Below are 21,244 nucleotides of genomic sequence, written 5' to 3'. Positions count from 1 at the left end.
TCAACTGAAAGGAAGCAATGTGTTTTTTGGATAATAAGAAAAAATCATTAAAAAATTATTCGTGGAGTACCGCAGGGATCTAGGACATTTACTCTTTCTCAATTATATAAATTATATTTCGTAATCACACCTTTCTGGAAAATTAGTACTAGTTGTTGACGGTACAACTTTGATCTATTTCAATGAAGATTCACAAATAATACACCAACAAATAGAAGCCGATTTGAAACAAATGGATATTTGGCTCGATATACACGAATTAACTTCAAAGCTTGAAAAAATTCAATTTCTGTTCTGTTCTGTATAAAATCTGTTTTTCCGTTAACCAGCTGTCGCACCCCTACGAACGAAAACCGTCAGAAGTCGAAACTTGTGCGAGTTAAGGATTAACGAGGTCTTACCTTTTAACGTGCGATTCCTACCACGGATTTATGTTCATTGATTGAAAGCCCTGTGAGACAACAACTCCCAAATTACTGTCAGAACACAACAAAATTGAGAGATCCATTAGTGTTCAGTTTAAAGGTTTACATATAAATGAAACTGTTGTTTCCAGATTGATGTGATTCGAAAAAGTTAAAGATTTTATGTAGATTCTATATAGAAAAAAAATTCTTCGAAATATCTGAAGTTAATTTACTCCTCAGTAATTCTTTCAAAATTACAGTACTCAATTAGTTCAAGTGAAACTGATTCAACTTTAAAGGCTTTAAAGCCATTGAGGAGTTTACAAATTGGAGCCTTCAAATGCATTTTCCATTCACCTTTCGCAGAGCCAACTAAACATAGAACATAGAAATTCATATTGTCATCAAACAAGACAGCTCAATAATCTGTTGAAAAATCTCAAATCTGCATTTTCCAGAAACTTTTCGTTCAACAAAGGAATTATTGCATAATATCTAATGAATAACCAAATGACGGTAAATAATTTTCCAACACAGAAAAATACGAAACAGCATTTGTTTTATCGATTTGAACTATCATATTTGTTTTTTTTTGTTATCAATTAGAAAAATTTTAAAATAGCTTTTTTTGAAGTAATATATGAATTGTTTTCAAATAAATACTTTCCTGTATTGCCATGGTAGTTTTTTCGAAATGAAATGAATGTTTATCATCAATAATAAATAAAACAATCGAATGTAAATACGTATATTTTATTGCAATAAATACATATACCAAAATTCTTACTGATAATTCATAAATAGCTCTTCAACATTAAATAACAAAAAGTGAGTTTTTACAAGGAACCGTGAAACAATATACAAGCAATCTACTTTCACTAATCTTATGATGAATATACAGTTTTTGCTAATAGTTCTTAAGTATGGTAACAGAAAACTGACGAAAGTGTACTTTCAAAGACAGTTAAATACTTGTGAGATTTGTATTCGTTGTTGGAGGATTCAATGATTACCTGTGAAATGTAAAACTGAAACCTATGGCGAAGAATAAATCCGAAACTGTTGTGGAACTAGCTGTTTTGCTCAACCTTTCAACCTTAATCGTCAAGTAGATTGTGGTTTGTCAAAATCTTCTACAAGTGGAAGTTTTCAAAAACTGATTCATTTTATACACTATCTATACGGAGAGATTGTTAAAATAATTTTGTGATTGAGTTTCGTATGGAAGTTTCTGTCTTTTTTCAATTTCTGATTTCCAAATCTTCCAACTAGAAGTCTTAAACAATATATGAAAACTAAAAACAGTTTTGTTTTGAATATCGTCAGCTTTCAGTTTCCAAATATACACTAGTGGACCGCATGTTCATAACAGATGTGACACTTAATGAGATATGATCTGTGTTTATGAATCAACAAAATATACGTGATGCTGGAACCCGATAGCGCTGAGTCTTTTTTTGATGTGACTAGACTCGTCATAATATAAATGTCGGAAGAGCTCAACTTTTTATGATTTAGTTTCATGTGTTAAGTGTCGAAAGTGCAATCTACCCTTAAGGTTTAAAAAACAACGAATACGCTACTGTTGAATCTACGGAATAATAAAAATATACACAATAATCAACTTTTGTTCACCTCAGTATCACAGTTTGTACTTTTCATTCAGAAAGGAAATATTTCGTTTTCTCATTGCTAGTCAAATATAGTGCAAATGAAACAAAAAATAGAGAGAACAATATGTAAATGAGAAATATATCATGATAATGTTCACTGTTGGCTAACAGTTATTTGATTTTTCAACGAATAAGTGCATTTTTAGGTAGGAAAAGAGAACTATGAAATTGATAAATAAAAAAAGAAACGATAAAGAGAAGTAACTAGATAATATACTCCAAAGAAGTGTACATTAGTGAAAGTACAGAAGGAAACGAGCTGGAAAGGACTGACAAGAAGGGAAAATGAAGAAAAGTACAGAAACAATTAAAAGAAGAAGAGGCAAACTCTAGCAAATTCTTCAATGCTACTTTGGTTGGATTTTGAGTTCCAATTAATTTCGCCTGATATAAATGTTGTTAACTAAGTAACAGTATGATTTTCTGTTATACATTTGTTTTCAACTTCAATGCCCACGATTTCATTGGACCACAAATGAGATTTGGCTGCTGTTAGTATTGTAGATGAAAAATGCAAACTTGTCATATGAAGGTGAAGTCTATCAAGTTTGGACTAGCCCAAATGACTATAATATTTTTTTTTCAAACAATCAACATTCAGTCTCATTCACATCATTGCAACTAAGAAAGTGGTTTTGATCATTACTTGTACTTTCCAAACCATCCAATGAATTGCTCGAAATAACAAGTGAATGTTTTTGGTATAATCCCACTTTCGTTAACCTAACAACAGAATCAGGCTCGTGATTTATTCATCACGTTAAACACACAAAATGACGATTTGCATTTTAGCAAGAGAGCGAAATCATTTCAAAATTGATATACAGTTTGCATTAATTGGGTGAAAATTAATGATCCTCTTGATGGTAATTGTAAACTGGAATTATGTGGACCCTAGTACTCATCTTGTACTTAAAAATAGTCCAGCGTTTTCGATTTCACGAAAACAAAGATTTCAAAATTGATGAAACTGCAGGATGATTCAATTAATTCAAAGATCATTTAGCACATTCACTAAAATAATGTTTACTTTCAATTGATTCAAGATTCCTTCAGTATTCAGAAAAACCATACTACTACCTTGAAATTCTAAAGAACAAAGGCAATGTTTCATCAAAAATATCTATGGAAAGGTCCTCAATTCAATAAAATATCGAGTAGGTCGAGTCTATACACTAAACTCATATTATTACTTTGTTTGTGAAAATTAACTAAATCCTACTTCTATGACTTCGTAATGGGGAGTAATTTTGAATTTCCCATTACTTTCCTTGTTTCATTTTTGATTTCAACCCACTTTTTATGATACTGTTCAACAAATCACTGTTATGAATTTGAATAGGCAATAAAATTGTAACTCGAATACTCAACGAACTTCCGCAATTACACAGTGACTGGAGTTTGAAAAATATGTAAGTTGTGGGGTTTTCAAGGTAAATTTTGGTTCTGATTTTGATATGAAATCCCATTACATTATTAGTAGATTCGTGATGCACTGTTTGGAACCTTTGATGTAGTAATTAATATCAGTGTAATTTTATCACCAAGCCGTCATTTTTAACACCTCGACACGTGTTTTAATCACCAAGTGATAATCTTCAAGAGGAAGACTAATTAAACCAATCATGTATTCGAACTTCAATTCAAATTTTCTGTCTGAAATTGAAATTTCAAATCATCTGATACCTTACTAAGAAGTGGAATTGATACACTTCCATATTCACAAAACTGAAAATTTCACCAATTCGCATTTGCAAGTTTGTATCAACAAACAGACAACTAGGTTGATTTCGAAAGTTTTTGGAAATATATACCAAACACCTAGGAAGAAATTTTCAAAACAAACTGAATGTTGGTGTTCAACAAATTATGAATACGATGTGTTCAGTCTAGCTATGATATACATTATTTCCATACCAGAATTCTGCATTGGGTGAAGTTGTAAGTATGTTTGAATAACCAACAAGAGTAAAGCCTTGGTAGATAATAACATTATACTGAGGTGGATTGAAGGATACGACAGGAGTAAAGGTAACCGCATTGCCGACTCTTTAGCCAGAAAGCGGCTGAACTAAGAATTTTAGGACCCAGTGGCACCTACCTAGCCAAACGTCACACCCGTACTCAATCCCTAAAGAGATGGGATGAAATGATAAGATGCAATCTTGCCAGGATCACCCTTGACGACCTTGGGAAGCTGGCGCCGAAGAAATATCTGGCGATGACCAGGAAAAATCTACACTTAACAGTAGGATTTCAGATTGGCCACTGTCAACTAAGGAAACACCTCCACAATATGGGGCTAGTAGACACACCTCTATGCAGAATGTGTGAACAAGAAGATGAAACTGTCAGGCATGTCCTAAGCGAATGTCCGGAGTTATCGTCAATAAGAGAGTGTGTGTCCGGCAAGTCTTGGCCTACACCTGCCGATATAAAGGAGATGTCTCACAGATACCTGTTAACCTTCCTGGAAAGAACAGGATGGACGATGACCTAGGAGGACAGCTACTTGGGAGGATGTTCCATAGGTCACATGTGGCCTAAGTGGTGTGGACCTACACTCACCCTCCCTTCTGTACAGATACAGATACCTACAAGAGTATCTATTCAAATGCTCTTGCTAAGATTTATCTAAAAGGTCAATTTTCAGAAACATAAACAATTGGAAAAGATGTTAATAGATCTACACATCTTTGAGAGCTTCACACATTCTTCTGCATAAAGATGGAAAAGGAATTGGAATCAGATTTTTTATAGAAAGTACCAAAAGGTCATTTGAAATAAATGATGACGCAGCGCCCTGTAGATGTTATATGATAATCGATACGAAATTATGATCTTCCACGTCAAAAAACCCCGAGTCCCAAATTTTGAGCAAATAACTTATTTTTTGCGAAATATATTTTTTTAAAACGAACAAAAATATTCAATTCCAATACTTTGGATGTCCGAAACGAAGCATTTCTGGACACAAATTCAAAAAGATTTTTTTTTTCAAAATTGTCTCAGGAATACGTCATTTGAATATTTTAACGTACTTATGTTACACCCTGACCAACTCTTCCCTCGGTACTCATGGGAACATAAATGAATGAAACAACAGAAACAACAAAAACAAAATCCAATCCCGAGGCTGGACAGAATTGCTCTCCTCAATCTAAGGCGGTGGCTGGGGATGAACAGAAATATTCACCCCAATCTACCGCTTGGAATGGGAATCAGCAAAAACACTTCCTGCAGCGGGAGCCAAGAGCTTCGCCTTGAATGAAGGCGAGGAACCGGATGTCCCTGCAGGAAAGCTCCCTCACTTGTGCCCCTTCACGGAAGGAACCCCCAAGAAGGTTGAAGAAGCCGCTCAACGACAGTAATATCGCTGCAACTTCCAAAACCTTCGCGGAAGCCACGGGAAGACACCTCAAGGTTGCCAAAGTGAGTGTGTTCGGCGAGTCTTGGCCTACACCTGCCAATAAGGAGATGTATCCTAGTGACCTGTTCACCTTCCTGGAAAGGACAGGATGGACGATGACCTAGAAGGACAACTCCTCGGGAGGATGTACAATGGGTTACATGTGGTCTAAGTGATGTTATTGTACACTCACTCTCCCTACTCTACAGACACCATATACATCCTGTTCATAAGAAGCTACCACGAGGTAGCTAAAGCTGACTCATGGTTACTTTAGTGATATCTCTAATTCTCTAACACTGATCATCAGTGTTCTCTTGGAACTGAACAAAGCAAGAACACATCCAGTGACGAGGCTTGGGGTCCTGTTAAATCACGACACCGTCGTCGAGTCATATAACTTCAGTTTCAAATCAAAAGCCGAAACGTCGAACAGATGAAAACTACAGACGTGGTTCAACCAGAACTACAGTACCTACACCAAATTGACGAGCGTGGAAACCTATCTTGAAGTGAAATATTAACAGGTTTGTAATAACTGGTGAAGAAAGGACCATTATATCAATAATGCTCCTACTAATATCCATTCAAGTAATCACATTGTTCACTTGTTATCTTGAGCAGTTCATAACATAAATGACCTGAAACATCGATACCCTGAGTGACTGATATTTTTCCAATGCCCCTGATCATCCAACTCCTCAATATAAATCTCTGTTCAGTCTTAACTGGAAAATAAAATATTCGAATCTTGATATGATATACCTATATTGCACTGGGTTCCAGATAAGTCTTCTTCCTCTTCATCGTCGGCGAACTTTATGTCTTCCAAATATTCGCCTTCCAAGCTAGGCGACTTCTCCACCTTTGTTTCCTTCTCCATGTCCCGATTCGATGATTTCGGAGATGTTCTCAATTTTTTTGGGAACTCATGTAGTTGTATAGTAACAACCTTTGAATTAACTAAAGGTTCTACTTCATGAATGAACTTATTATCTACATCATTATCTTGCGTGAGCAAAGGATGAACTCTTTTATTTCTTGCGTTTAAGATCGGTGAACTTTTTGAAGTGCTCTCGCTCAGAGATCGGCTCCGAAGTTTCGGTAGTAGTGTTTCTTCTTCAGGCGATTCTTTGTTGCTTCCTGGGTCAATATATACTTGTGGTCTGATGTCTTTCATTTCGTGGAATTCTCCTTTATCATCCGGTAAAATTTCGCCTGATTCATCTAGAGGTGGGATCCACACTAGAAATGCAGGATCCATTCCTAAAAGTGAAAGCATATGAGGACGCTAAAGTAGCTATATCAGCAGACGATATACAAAATATTGTGTGAACCATTTTATAGGTGTTGTTTATATAATATATTCCGGAAATTATTCTGAAAACCAGTTCAAATAGTACAAATGTCAAAAAGTTCTTCATCTCAATTAGAAATTATTTAATCGTCCATTTAGGGATATTCTCAATGACTTTTCTGATGACGGTAATGAAAAATCTCTGGAATTGATGATCTACCTTTTACTTATCAAACTGATCAATATGTTCGTTGAATCGGAGTTTCAGATATTGCAGAACTTCTAAAGTTTTCCTGTGTATAAACAACTTTATGAAAAGATATGTAGGCAAAGCTATAACAATATTTTTAAAATAATTGATTTTTCAATTATAGTATGCTCACAACATGGAGTTAACAACGGAAAAAAGATCTGAAACAGATTTTTTTACAGATCTAGGCCGAATGCGCGAATTTTCAACTACACCTGTGAAAAGTTTTTAGCATAAGATATTAAAAAAATGTATTCGAAAAGTTGAAACAGGTTTCAGTTTTTCAGTATCGAACTATCTGTATAGTATAAAAAAACAATTAATGTACATAACATCTTACAAGTTCATATGTACATTTGATTGATGTATTTTTCTGATACCATCAACGGACACATTGATTAATATTGTTTCTACTTCACATTCCATAAGTAAACATTGACTTTGTGAAGAAATAACTCTCCACAGAAAGAACTCATTGAATTATCCATGAATATCATCTAGCGTACTTCAGGAATCCATTTTGGGCCTTATCTTAGTTACTTTATATACAGCTGCTAGAGAAACTATTCTTTAATGGGACACCCAACATTTTTGAGCAGATGATACCCAGTTACACTTGCTGATGAAAGCAAAACTGCTACCGTGGAAGTAAACGACTATATTTGTATTATTTTTGACCGATAAAAATAAGTAAATAAGCAAATAGTTGATGTGTAGAAATAGAAACTTCAGCCAGTCTTGAAATATAAATATCCATTACAATGGATATATTAACATCGCGTCAATATTTCAAAAAGATAGTATGTGGTTCTTGTGTTTTTCAAAATTCACTATGGCCATGAAGTGAATTTTCTCAAGTGATGCCAACAGAATATGAATTGTGCAGAATTCCTGCATGCGACCCTTACGTGATGTGGGACGTAAAAGATTTTTCCTCAAAAGGGAAATTATTCGGCTCAACATGTCCAAAAGACGACATCTAAACTCTAAAAAAAAGTTACACGAAATAAAAAAATTGAGAAGCACATAAATACCAGCTCTCAACATTGAATCATTAACATCGTACTGAAAATTCAAGCGATGATACCTTCTACCAAGTACCGAAAATTTATGTGAGAAAAAATGCGTCGAAAATATTATTTCTTCTCATAAATTTCCATATAATGTCAATAGAAACACTGATGATGTAATTTAATGACTTCAAGAAGAATTATAAATCACCTAAATACGATCCAGGGGCAGCTCCAGCATTCACAACGTTATAATCATAGTAATCTAATTCCAAGTCCAAGTCTTGGTTAGCTATAGAAAATTCTGATCCTCCAGGTCCAGCCAACAGTTTTTCCCGATTTCGCTTCTCTTTCTTTTCTTTGGCGTTAGTGCTCCTTATCGTTGCTCGACTGATCATACTTGCGGCTGATGAATAACATCCCTAAAATTTATTTTTCATTAGGAAGCTCGACTAACTGTTTAATGAAAAATGAAGTCCCAGCTCTCGGAGAGATATTGGTCAGTAAATACGTTATATCCATTTTCGATCTATGTAAGAACCTTTTATAATATCGCTGACAGTTGAGACTTCAAGAAATGGTACCACCAAAAGTGCTCAGGTGAACGAAATAGAAATGGAAACATAAGCGTGTACAGTGAATAGTTGTTAGCTCAATTCTATATGTTTCAGTTATAAATATTTCAACTAGTGTACTAATATACAGCATATGCCGATGTTGGGATTTGTGTTTGTTGAAGAATGTCTCTGATTTCAATGGCGTACATATTCCTCTTTCGAAGTCGTCTCATGACTAAGGATTATTACAGTAAAACTCAGAAACTTGTCTCTTCAAAAAAGTTAGGAAAAATACCAAAAATTTTCCATGTTACCAATATAATAGTCCAATACTCTTCATTGTTTTGATTTCTAGCTTTGAAGGGAACTTCGAAAGATCGGAACAAAGCCTAATTTTTGACCATTCTTCAATTTTGAGAAGATCTTCAGTCGACTAAGTCTATTATTCGACATTTTAGAATGATTTTGCAGTCGACTGAATTCACTCTCAAGACTGAACATTTTACAAAGTGAAGCTTTTCATAAATTGTCGATTTTTTCGAAATAATTTTTTATATTTACAGCAAAAAAATTCAACTCTGAATATCAGTTCTCAGATAAATTGCCAGGACAGACAATTCCGCTTTCTGCTTCAATAAGTTTGTTGAGGGTTTAAATGGACACCAATATGTTTTGGCACAATCATGTCTCAGGAACTGCAAAGGCTGCTTCTCGAAAGCTTGAAACAATCTTCCAAACCAGAAAACTGTACAAACCTCATCAACTTTTAATGCAGACCTTCTTTGGAGTATTGTTCTTATGTATGGAGCTCCGACTCTGCATACCCTGCAACTGCTGGATTCCATCCATTGTAGTTAGTTATTTTCTCTTAGAAGTTTCCTAGATTTGTTTGTTGCATGATGGAAAATTAGAAATCCAAAAAGTTTCTCATCAAAAATTGAACTCTCCTAGAATCATTCCGTTTTCATTTTAAGTGATTTCTCTCAAAACACTTCTCAGGTCCATCCATAGCACACTTTTCAATAGTAGTCAAAGTTATTGGACTATATAGAAGTTTCAGGGGTCTGAGGCGATCAAAATATTCAGAAAAGAACATGAAGTAATAGAAAATGACAAGGATTGTACCAGCCTTGATTTTGGCCCAAATTCTCTTGGATACGCAAATCAATCGAGACATTTTTCATTGTGAAAGTGCTGATGTGCGTCAAAAGAAAACTGAAGCAGAAAGGTACTACACCGGATCACTTTTGGAGCATATTTCTGACATCGGGCTCACATTGGTCAATGTGAAATTACTGACGTTACTGAGCCTTCTTGTCGCTTCCTTTGTGGTGTCTGGTCTGTCTTTTTCGGTTGATTTGTCTTTTTCGCTGGTCATAGTCGACGATCTTCTCAAAGTGGGATGGTCAGCGCTGTGAGGAGAAGTTGGTAAACTTGACGAGGAGGTTACTTCTTCTGTTTCGTGGTCTTTGTGGGATGTCGATGGCGATGCAGCTTGTTGGGTAAGAGTAGTGGTGCTGCCCAAACTCAAGGACTCCTCTTCTTTCCTGTGGGCAGAAAAAACATATAGAATCCAGCAGAAAAAAATAACCCATTTTATTGTTCGTCATCGTGTGGCAGAAGAGTAGAATGTGACGTTTTTCAGCATATTCAAAATTCCTGGCACATTCTGTGTGTATTTTTCGAGACGTTGATTGGGATTCATAGCCCCAGAGAAAAAGTATTATGGCAACATCAGTATGAAGCCATTCATCACTTTCAGAACTGAAAACCGGCAGTTCTTTTACGTATACAGAACAAACATGTTTACCGACATAATTGCTTTGACATTCAACTAATAATAACGAAATTTCAAAATCGAAAAGTCAAATATTCTATTTATTGGGAATCACACGTTAAAAGGTAAGACCCCGTTAGTCCTTAGCTCGCACAAGTTTCTCAACTTCTGATAGTTGTCGTTCGTATGGGGGCGACAGCTGATTAACGGAGAAACAGATTTTAAACAGATTTTTAAACAGATTGGTTTCAAAGTTCGTAACAATATTATTCATTGGTAAATTGTGGAAAGCGACATTCCATAATACGTCAGGAGGTTTCAAAATAGTTGAACATATGTCATTACTTGATATAGTATGTATTCAAGAAACATTTGTATGTGGAATATTCACGTAACAGTTTCATGAAAACGCAACACGTGTTTCGCTGGACAATGGCTTCTTCAGGCGTGTCTATACAGAAGTACAGTAGCTTCTTCAGATTCCAAGATAGTTCAACATATGTAAGCAAGAAATACTTCATTGTGAGATTTCCACTGAACAGTTTTACAAAAACAAAACACGTGTTTTGCTATACAGTAGTTTCTTCATGCATTTCAATACAGGATTACAAAGGCTCCTTCAGGCGTGTTTATACAGCATTACAATAGCTCCTCCATGTCTGTCTATACAGGATCACAATAGCTTTTTCAGGCGTGTTTATACACGAGTAAAATAGCTTCTTCAGGTTACTTGAAATGGAATGTATTCAAGAAACATTTCCTTGTAAGACTTACACTGAACGGTTTCACAAAATCACAACACGTGTTTCGCTATACAACAGGTCCTTCATGCATGTCTATACAGGATCAATATAGCTTTTTCAGGCGTGTCTACACAGAAGTACTATGACTTCTTCAGGTTTGAAAATAATTCAACATATGTCGTTACTTGATTTGGTGAGTATTCAAGAAACACCTCATTGTGAGATTTCCACTAGACAATTTCATAAAAACGCAACACGGTATACAATAGCCTCTCCATGCCTGTCTATACAGGATTACAATAGCTCCTTCAGGCGTGTCTATACATGAGGATTACAATAGCTTATCCATGCCTGTCTATACATAATTACAATAGCTTCTTCAGGCGTATCTATACATGAGTAAAATAGCTTCTTCATGTTTTAACATATGTCGTTACTCGGAATGGTATATATTCAAGAAACAATTTATTGTGAAATTTACAGTAAACAGTTCCACAAAAACGCAACACGTGTTTCGTTTTACAATAAGTTCTTCATGCATGTACATATAGAATCAATATAGCTTCTTCAGGCGTATCTATACAGTAGTACAATGGCTTCTTCAGGTTTTAAGATAGTTCAACATATGTCGTTATTTGATATGGTGAAAATCAAAGATAAAGAAACATTTTATTGTGAGATTTCCACTAGACAACTTTACAAAAACGCAACACGTGTATCGCTATACAATAGCTCCTTGCCTATCTGTGAAGGATTACAATAGCTTCTTCGAACATATCCATATAGGTTTAAAATATCTCCTACATACCTGTCTATACAGAAAAATAATAGTTTCTTCAGGCGTATCTATACAGGAGTAAAATAGCTTCTTCAGGTTCCAACATATGTCGTTACTCGGAATGGTATATATTCAAGAAACAATCTATTGTAAAATTTACACAAAACAGTTCTACAAAATTGCAACACGTGTTTCGCTATACAATAAGTTCTTTATGCATGTACATATAGAATCAATATAGCTTCTTCAGACGTGTCTATATAGTAGTGCAATGGCTTCTTCAGGTTTTAAGATAGTTCAACATATGTCGTTATTTGATATGGTGAAAATCAAAGATAAAGAAACATTTTATTGTGAGATTTCCACTAGACAACTTTACAAAAACGCAACACGTGTATCGCTATACAATAGCTCCTTGCCTATCTGTGAAGGATTACAATAGCTTCTTCGAGCATATCCATATAGGTTTAAAATATCTCCTACATGCCTGTCTATACAGAAAAATAATAGTTTCTTCAGGCGTGTCTATACAGGAGTAAAATAGCTTCTTCAGGTTCCAACATATGTCGTTACTCGGAATCGTATATATTCAAGAAACAATCTATTGTGAAATTCACACCAAACAATTCTACAAAATCGCAACACGTGTTTCGCTATACAATAAGTTATTTATGCATGTACATATAGAATCAATATAGCTTCTTCAGGCGTGTCTATACAGTAGTGCAATGGCTTCTTCAGGTTTTAAGATAGTTCAACATATGTCGTTATTTGATATGGTGAAAATCAAAGATCAAGAAACATCACATTGTGAGATTTCCACTAGACAACTTTACAAAAACGCAACACGTGTATCGCTATACAATAGTTCCTTGCCTATCTGTGAAGAATTACAATAGGATCACAATCCATATAGGATTAAAATAGCTCCTACATGCCTGTCTATACAGAAAAACAATAGTTTCTTCAGGCGTGTCTATACAGGAGTAAAATAGCTTCTTCAGGTTTCAACATATGTCGTTACTCGGAATGGTATATATTCAAGAAACAATCTATTGTGAAATTTACACAAAACAGTTCTACAAAATCGCAACACGTGTTTCGCTATACAATAAGTTCTTTATGCATGTACATATAGAATCAATATAGCTTCTTCAGACGTGTCTATACAGTAGTGCAATGGCTTCTTCAGGTTTTAAGATAGTTCAACATATGTCGTTATTTGATATGGTGAAAATCAAAGATCAAGAAACATTTCATTGTGAGATTTCCACTAGACAACTTTACAAAAACGCAACACGTGTATCGCTATACAATAGCTCCTTGCCTATCTGTGAAGGATTACAATAGCTTTTTCGGGCATATCTATACAGAAAAACAATAGTTTCTTCGGGCGTGTCTATACAGTAGTAAAATAGCTTCTTCAGGTTCCAACATATGTCGTTATTCGAAATGGTATATATTCAAGAAACAATCTATTGTGAAATTTACACAAAACAGTTCTACAAAATCGCAACACGTGTTTCGCTATACAATAAGTTCTTTATGCATGTATACATATAGAATCAATATAGCTTCTCCAGGCGTATCTATACAGTAGTGCAATGGCTTCTTCAGGTTTTAAGATAGTTCAACATATGTCGTTATTTGACATGGTGAAAATCAAAGATCAAGAAACATTTTATTGCAACACGCAACACGTGTATCGCTATACAATAGCTTAATCACGCTTATCTATACAGGATTACAACTTCTTTAAACTTATCTTAACATGAGTACAATAGCTTTTTACGGCGTGTCTATACAGAAGTGAAGACACGTCTGAAGAAGCTATTTTATAACGAAACACGTGTTGCGTTTTCGTAAAACTGTTTAGTGAAAATTTTGATCAGAGAGTTTTTCGTATAAGTTATGGATTTTTATCAAGTATCGGCCTTTTTCTTCACATAAGCTGTAATATGCTTATATGAGTATATAGATACAGTATGCTTATCTTGAGACGCAACTCAAATCCCTTTGGGTTTGGCAGTGTAATGTAACTTGCGAATTATGGAAAATTTCACGGCAATCTCACAACCGCTCCTTGCTTTATTCATTTTGTGTTTGAAGAGTGAGGGTGATGAATATGAAGGAGAATTCAGGATGGAGACAAAGTCGTGCTAATGACTTCGAGGACTGACTGTATATTCAAACAATTATCCAAGAAATTTTGACTGAATGAGTTTTCCGCGATTTGCAGCAAGTGCGGAAATTGTGGATTGAACATGTGTTTCAAAAGTGATATTACTGAACATTCCCTGCTGAATTTAAAATGTAATTATATTACAATTGTTGGACTGTCAGATGTTTGGTGCACATATATTTTAATTATGTCGCCATGAAAGACTCTGAAGTATGTTTGAATCAAAGTAAAGGGAGGCAATTGTAGGAATGATACCATTGTGTGAGTTGGTCTTGAATTTTACTCCTGGAATAAAACCTAAATTTTGAAATGTGGAATGATCGTTGAAAGTTGCTTCTTCTGCACATTCCCAAGTGGAAATAAACCGCAACTTTTAGTATTTCACGTTATAAGTCCGGTAGGACTCTGTTTATGATATTTTATGAATGTGTTTCATTAGGCAGTTTGAAATAATACTATGAAGTTTGGTTGAGCAAAATTTAAAAAAAAAATATATGAATAACAGTCTATTTCGGTGATGTTTGTGTATGAAAAACGATTAAAAATTATTATTCGTGTTTCTTGTATAAGTCATGTCGACATTTTTTGTGTGGGTAGAGATTGGTAGAATCTAATGACCTGATTCAAAAGTCACTTAAAATATTATCGGACAGTCAGGCGGCGTTGAAAGCGCCTGGCTCCTACCCAGCAACGTCTAAATTTGTAGCAATTTGCCAAAAACGACTCTTCGATAGGGAACCTTAACAGATTCCTGGCCATACTGGCCAAGAAGGCAATGAGGCTGCTGACTCCCTTGCAGAAGAGGGTCCTGTAAGCAGCTTTATCGGACCAAAACCTGATATTGGCATCGCTTTAGGCTTCGCCAAACAAAGATTGAACACCTGAATGGCAAGAATATTCATGGACATCTGGCAGAATCTTCCAGGATTGGCTTACTCAAGGCGATTATTTACCCTTCGAAGCTTGATACCAAACAGTTGTTGGACTACTTAAGGATGAATTAAGATGTCTCGGACTGTTGAAAGACAGTGAGTGTCGCCTCTGTTTGGAAAATGATGAAACAGCAGAGCATATACTTTGTGCTTGCCCCGCTGAGGATCGAATCAGGTTTTTAGAGTTCGGCAGAGCTGTATTCTCACCATCTGACCTGGAAGACTACTCATAATACAAACTAATCGTTGTGAGCCACAATAAACCCTTGCGGGTTGCGATTTAGGGTCGAATAGACCCACTCACTTCGGACCTAATCTAACCTAACAGTCTATCCAATAGTTTTTTCATATTTTTATTCACAAAAATCAATAGATATGAGAATCAATGGAATGAAAAACACCAATTATAGTTGAGCAGGTGGATGTTCAAATTTAGCCGGCTACGTACATTTGATTAGCAATTTTTTAATTTTTTTTGTTTTGGTATACTCGTCTCGAACATATGCTCATAGTTTCAGCTTACTGGTTTTTTTATTATCGTTGGTACTTGTTCGTAATTTTTTGCACAGAAACAACACCGTATTCACCAGCCACCGTATCCACCAGATTTGCCACCCTGCGTTTTTTGTGTTTGGAAGTTGCGCTGTACGGATTTATATTTCCTTCATATTTCCAAATGGATTGTTAACCTGAAGGCTGGATATAGTGTCAGTAGTTTTTTTGATCAGTAGAGTTATACCTAGTTATTTTATAATTGCATCAATTATAAAATGGATCATTTCTTTATCAGCGTTCAAATATCATACCATATCATCATTGCAATCATTTGGAAATATTTGAATTTCGCTTTCCGAAACAATGATTTCATATGTTGAAAAAACCCTTCAAGAAATCGATACTCAAGTATGTCACCTCAAATCAATATGTTATATTGAATATTTAGGTATTTTGAAAACGACTCATGGCTCTACTTGCTCTCCAAAAGTGCAAACTGGGGTGCAATGTCCACATATAAAAGACTCAAAAGTTTCGACCACATGGTCAAACTAAGCGTCATTGGGTCTATCAAAAATTATCGACTGGACTCCTGGGTTTATGAGGATCAAATCATGAGGTGCAGTTATTTATCTTCATCAAGTAACGGTAGGACTATACACATCCATCTTGCAGTGTGCAAGGCTTATTAAATTGAGACCTCAAAGAAATGACAACAAGACAGCAAGAGCGCACTAGGGGCTCTGACAAACCCGAAGGTGACATCAAAACTGGTCTGGGAACGCCATGAAAAACTGAATGAAATTGCAAACCGGAACAAATTGACTTGGTACTGGGTGCCAGGGCATTCAGGAATCACGGGTAATGATAAAACTGATGAATGCGCTAGACACGGATCATTAACTTCATATACAGGGTGTTCCTTAAACACATGCTAATATTTAAGGAGGTAATTCTTAGACCCATTTTATGGAAGAAACGTCTTATGGAAGTATGTCCTAAACGCCTTAACTTTTGAGATACAGGGTGGCAAAGTTTTCAAAAATAATCAGTTTTTTAATAATAACTGAGATAATTTTGTAGACATCTTTGGCATATTTGGTACATATGTTCCATGCCTCAAGGCGCATTTAATGATGTACAATTTTCCTAATTTTCTCTGCCAGTGGCGTACGTACGAGTTTTGAAATGTATAGTTTTGGCGAAAAAAATACTGCTTTATCTTGAATTGAAAATTCTTTTTAAAATCTCCATACATTTTTGACCACATTTGATTTGCTGGGTTTTCTTTGTCCGACGCATGTATTTCGCTCAAAAAATTAAAAATCGCTTTACTTAAGGATAAATTCCTTAAAAATCTGATGCGGTATCGTGTATCGACTGCAAGCAAACTAAGATTTGTTGCAGAATAATTGAGGATCTGAAAGGTATTTGTTTGTTGTCAGATGCACTGTTCTCAATTAAAATTACGTCATAACGCAGCACCGCTTAATAATTTTTGAAAACATAAATTTAGTTATCCTGGAATAAATGATGTGTGCAGAATTTATTTACTGCACCTCTTGGAAATATGGAGTTTGTCGATATGTGATTTCTTTTAAAGATTAAAAGCAGAAAAAACAGCGTACCCACCATAGCAATAAAAAACGAATTCTCTGTATGTACAAACGTCAGTAGCTAATATTGATGTTAGTTCAAAGTAAGATGTTGGTGTTAAAAACTGTCACAGCGCGTTTTGATTGATTTTGAAATGTTATTGAAGTTATTTTGGTAGTCCGCTGTTTTTCTGAATATCAGTAAATATGGTAAATTATACGAATGCGGAAATGGCGCAAATGCATGACGTATATGGCCTTGCCGATGGTAATGCAACAAAAGCCAGGCGCATTTATCAGGAAAGATATCCTAATCGTGCTTTACCAGATAGCCGAACCTTTTCAAATATTCATCGTCGACTTGGGGAAACTGGTAGTTTCAAGAAAGGGACTCCGGAAGGTAGACCTCGTGTAGTAAGAACTCCTGAAATTGAGGAAGCGGTGCTGCAAGAAATTGAGGAACATCCTGAGGAAGATCGCTAGAACTCTCGATATTTGTCATCAAATTGTTTGGCGTATTTTGGTTGATTTTTTGTTATACCCATACCATATTTCAAGAGTGCAGGCAAATCTCCCCAGAGATTTTCCACAGCGTGTGAACTTCAGTCAGTGGTATCTACAAAGTATTGCACTAAATCCGCAGTTTGAGACACAAATTTTGTTCACAGACGAAGCAAATTTTTCTCGGAATGTCATTCAAAATTTCCATAACAATCATGTGTGGACTGAAGAAAATCCCCATGCAATAACCGAAACCCATTTCCAACACCAATTTTCGGTTAATGTATGGGCAGGAATTATAGGTGATCATCTAATAGGCCCATTTTTTCTACCAGGACGCCTTGATGTTCGTTATTATTTACACTTTCTCGAAGAAGACTTACCTGGGTTATTGGAAGATGTGCCAATATAGAATATGGTACATGCACGATGGCGCCTCTGCTCATTTCAGTGTAATTGTCCGAAACCATTTAAATACAGTTTATCCTAATCGTTGGATCGGTCTCGGAGGACCACAGCAATGGCCAGCAAGATCCCCCAATCTCAACAGTTTAGATTTTTTTTATGGGGTCACCTTAAAACTCTTGTGTATAAAACTCTTGTTGATACTTTAGAAGATTCAAGAGAGCGAATAGTTGCCTCGTGTGAAACTATACGAAATACGCCGGGAATATTTGAACGGGTGCGTAATTCCATGCGTAGAAGGGCGGAAGCATGCATACTAAGTGCAGGAGGCCACTTCCAACAATTTTTATAATCAGTTTTGGTATTATTACTAATTAACAAATTTGTGCTATTCGTTTAGACTTACTGTCACAAAATAAAATAAAACTCGTTTTTGTGAAAAATTTATTTTTTTGCAGATTATGTTTTCAAATATTATTAGGGATGTGGTAATGCGTCATGGACCAATTTTCAGCTTCTCATTCATTTCAGAATTGATCTAATTTCTTAATTTGCTTTCTGTCGATTTTTTTTGAGTGAAAATCATGCGTCGGACAAAGAAATACCAAGAGATCAAATTTTCTCAAAAATAAATGAGGATTTCAAAAATGATTTTATTTTGAGAAGAAAGCATTGGCGTAGTACTTTTTCCCCAAAAATATTCAATGCGAAACTCGTAGGGATGCCACTGTTTGAAAAAATACAACTTTGTGTACATCAGAAAATGCGCCTTGAGGCATGGAACATATGTACCAAATATGCCAAAGATGTCTACAAAATTATCTCAGTTATTCTTAAGAAACTGATTATTTTTGAAAACTTTGTCACCCTGTATCTCAAAAGTTAAGGCGTTTAGGACATACGTCCATGAGAAGTTGGGTCTAAGAATTACCTCCTTAAATATTAGCATGTGTTTAAGGAACACCCTGTATAGGTCCTGAACCAGCTCTGGGGGTACCAAAATCATTGGTACGAAACCAGATTAGGACATGTACCAATAAGAAGCACACAGAGTACTGGACAAAAGTACCTGGCAACAAACACAGTAGAATCTTCATTAGGGCACCGTTCGAGAAAAGAACCGAAGAACTACTTCAATATAGTAGGGATCTGCTTAGAATAATTAAAGGGTTACTAACCAATCAGTGTCCGCTTAGAAGACACCTGAATGAAATGGGACTGTACAACGGAGACCCCCGCTGCAGAATGCAACAAAGGCATACAAACAGCTCTACACATCTTATGCAAATGTGAGGCACTGAATCACAGGAGGCAGACAATACAAGCACGTACAAAATTACGTCCAGAAGAATATGACTAACATCCAACACGGAATCAGAACAAACTAGTACAAGGAATGAGACTGATGGAATGGGTGTCAAGAGAAGATGGGAGAATAAACGCAATGAGCCCAAGAGGCTGCAGTGTTTTCTGTAGACTTTGACTGAATGGCCAAGTCAGACAGCTCCCAAGGTATCAAAAAAAGTAACGGCCAATCAATCAGGATTTTTTTAATTCCGATTAGCCACCCTGTAAAAATTTGCTGCGTATAAAAATATCCAAATTCTCTTGAAATGAAACGAGGTGGAGAAAAAAGTATCAGCAGGTACTTGTCAAATTCCCCTACCGATTCATCGGGCCCCACGTCTCCAAGTGGTCGGAAAAGAAACCTGATATATGTATTCGAGAAGAGCAATTTCCCAATTGATCGAATCTCAAAGGAACTCAAACTTCAGATCGGATTTGTCGAACGACGTGATTCGACTCTTTAATTCCTCTTTAAGTCCTCACGGTTCACGATTTGCATTCATAGCATTGCTGGGAGTTTGCATAATTTCGAATTTGATTCGAACGACGGATCTAATCGCTTTTATGGCGTTGATCTTTAAGAAGAGTTTATGATTATAGTTTAACATTTATTTGAATTTAATCAGAACTTTTTCAATTTTCAGTTTCATTAGGTTGGGGTAATTCTAAACGTTAATTTCCAAGGCAGTATTGGAATCTCTATCGTGGAGTGAATCTAACGAAAATAATTTTACCACACCAGAACTGAAACACTGACTATTTTTCAATTAGGTTAGGAAGACCAAAACCAGTTTCATTTATGAAAATCATTCAATATCAGTTTATAGAATATTTTTGGGCTCCAAGCAGCAGGAATCTTCAACAGAAGCCTCACTTCAGAAACTTGCTAGAATAGACATTGTAGAACAACCCGTCAAAATCAGTAATATCCAATCCTATCGACAGAACACTGAAGCCTGCCTCAGATTCTGCTGTACTGACCGTAGTAGCTAATAAAGGTGGGCATCTCCAAAAGTTAACTGTATTTCATGTCCTATATCGCTGAAACGAAGAGGCCGTTGAAAATGCACATTGAAAAGTCAGTGGGAAGAAAACAGCAATTCTAGAACCACAAAGAATGTTTGTACCAACCATCCTAACATAGAGTGGTTCGAAGAAGTTAAAAAAAGGTACATACTGAACTATAACGTATTCAGGCAAGCCAGTGAGGATATCTGCAACGAATGGAATCTTCAATCCAGCGAAAAATCGGGTTACGGTAAACTGAACCGAGAAACAGATCACGCAACTGATTATAAATATGTGTGCAAGCTATTTTCCGATTTTTTCGCCATTGTCTACCGGTTTTCATGCCTGACGTCTACTACTGCCTTTTTTTTCCGGCGAGTGGAAAAATTTTCGAAAGACACCTGGTCACCCTGTGACCACGTAGTGTCGGAATGTCCTCATTTTTCTAACCACCACTATGGCTAGGTCATCAAGAAGGTTATCACAGCACAGGAAGTCGTTTCAGTCCTTCAAATATCCATCAAATCCCATTTGGTTGAAAGCAAGAGTGATACATATACCTAAAGTGGGTCGCAAGACCCACACTCTAAATCGGTACGATCAATCAGTCTTACATCGTTTCTGTTGAGAGGACTTGGGAGGATACTGAAGGGACACATCAGGAGGGTGGTATTATATGCGGTTTCTGTATTTCTCGTATTGAAGAAGCATTTGACAATGCACTACCTGAATCTATAGGATCATTTCTGGCTAGTAAAGGTATAGAATCGACCATAACTGGCTGGATCTATGCCATGCTGGTAAACAGAATAAAAAATATAAATCTTCAAAGCGAATTCATTAGGTTCAGGGTTACCAGAGGCTGCCTTGAAGTTGGG

The 21,244-nt window shown here is 35.9% G+C and overlaps 1 protein-coding gene across 4 annotated transcripts in view; it reads right to left on the bottom strand.

Annotated features, from left to right (window-relative positions):
• Positions 1 to 1,144: 1,144 nt before the first annotated feature.
• gogo (thrombospondin-1 like protein golden goal) overlaps positions 1,145 to 21,244 on the bottom strand; it is a 398,554-nt gene continuing 378,454 nt past the window's right edge. For 2 of the 4 annotated variants that reach the window (XM_074184938.1, XM_074184939.1), the window contains exons 12-14: positions 9,841 to 10,150; positions 8,258 to 8,468; positions 1,145 to 6,755 (exon numbers count right to left, since the gene is read on the bottom strand). In XM_074184938.1, coding sequence (XP_074041039.1) covers positions 6,214 to 6,755; positions 8,258 to 8,468; positions 9,841 to 10,150 — 1,063 coding nt within the window. In that variant the 3' untranslated portion in view covers positions 1,145 to 6,213. The remainder of the gene's footprint in view (positions 6,756 to 8,257; positions 8,469 to 9,840; positions 10,151 to 21,244) is intronic. The other 2 variants (XM_074184941.1, XM_023171008.2) reach the window with 2 other exon arrangements.

This window comes from Leptinotarsa decemlineata, unplaced genomic scaffold (assembly GCF_025532065.1).
Source record: "Leptinotarsa decemlineata unplaced genomic scaffold, Ldec_3_MD MMD2_tig00026361_RagTag_RagTag, whole genome shotgun sequence".
Lineage (NCBI taxonomy): Eukaryota > Metazoa > Arthropoda > Insecta > Coleoptera > Chrysomelidae > Leptinotarsa > Leptinotarsa decemlineata.
This window is presented reverse-complemented; position numbering and strand designations above follow the sequence as displayed.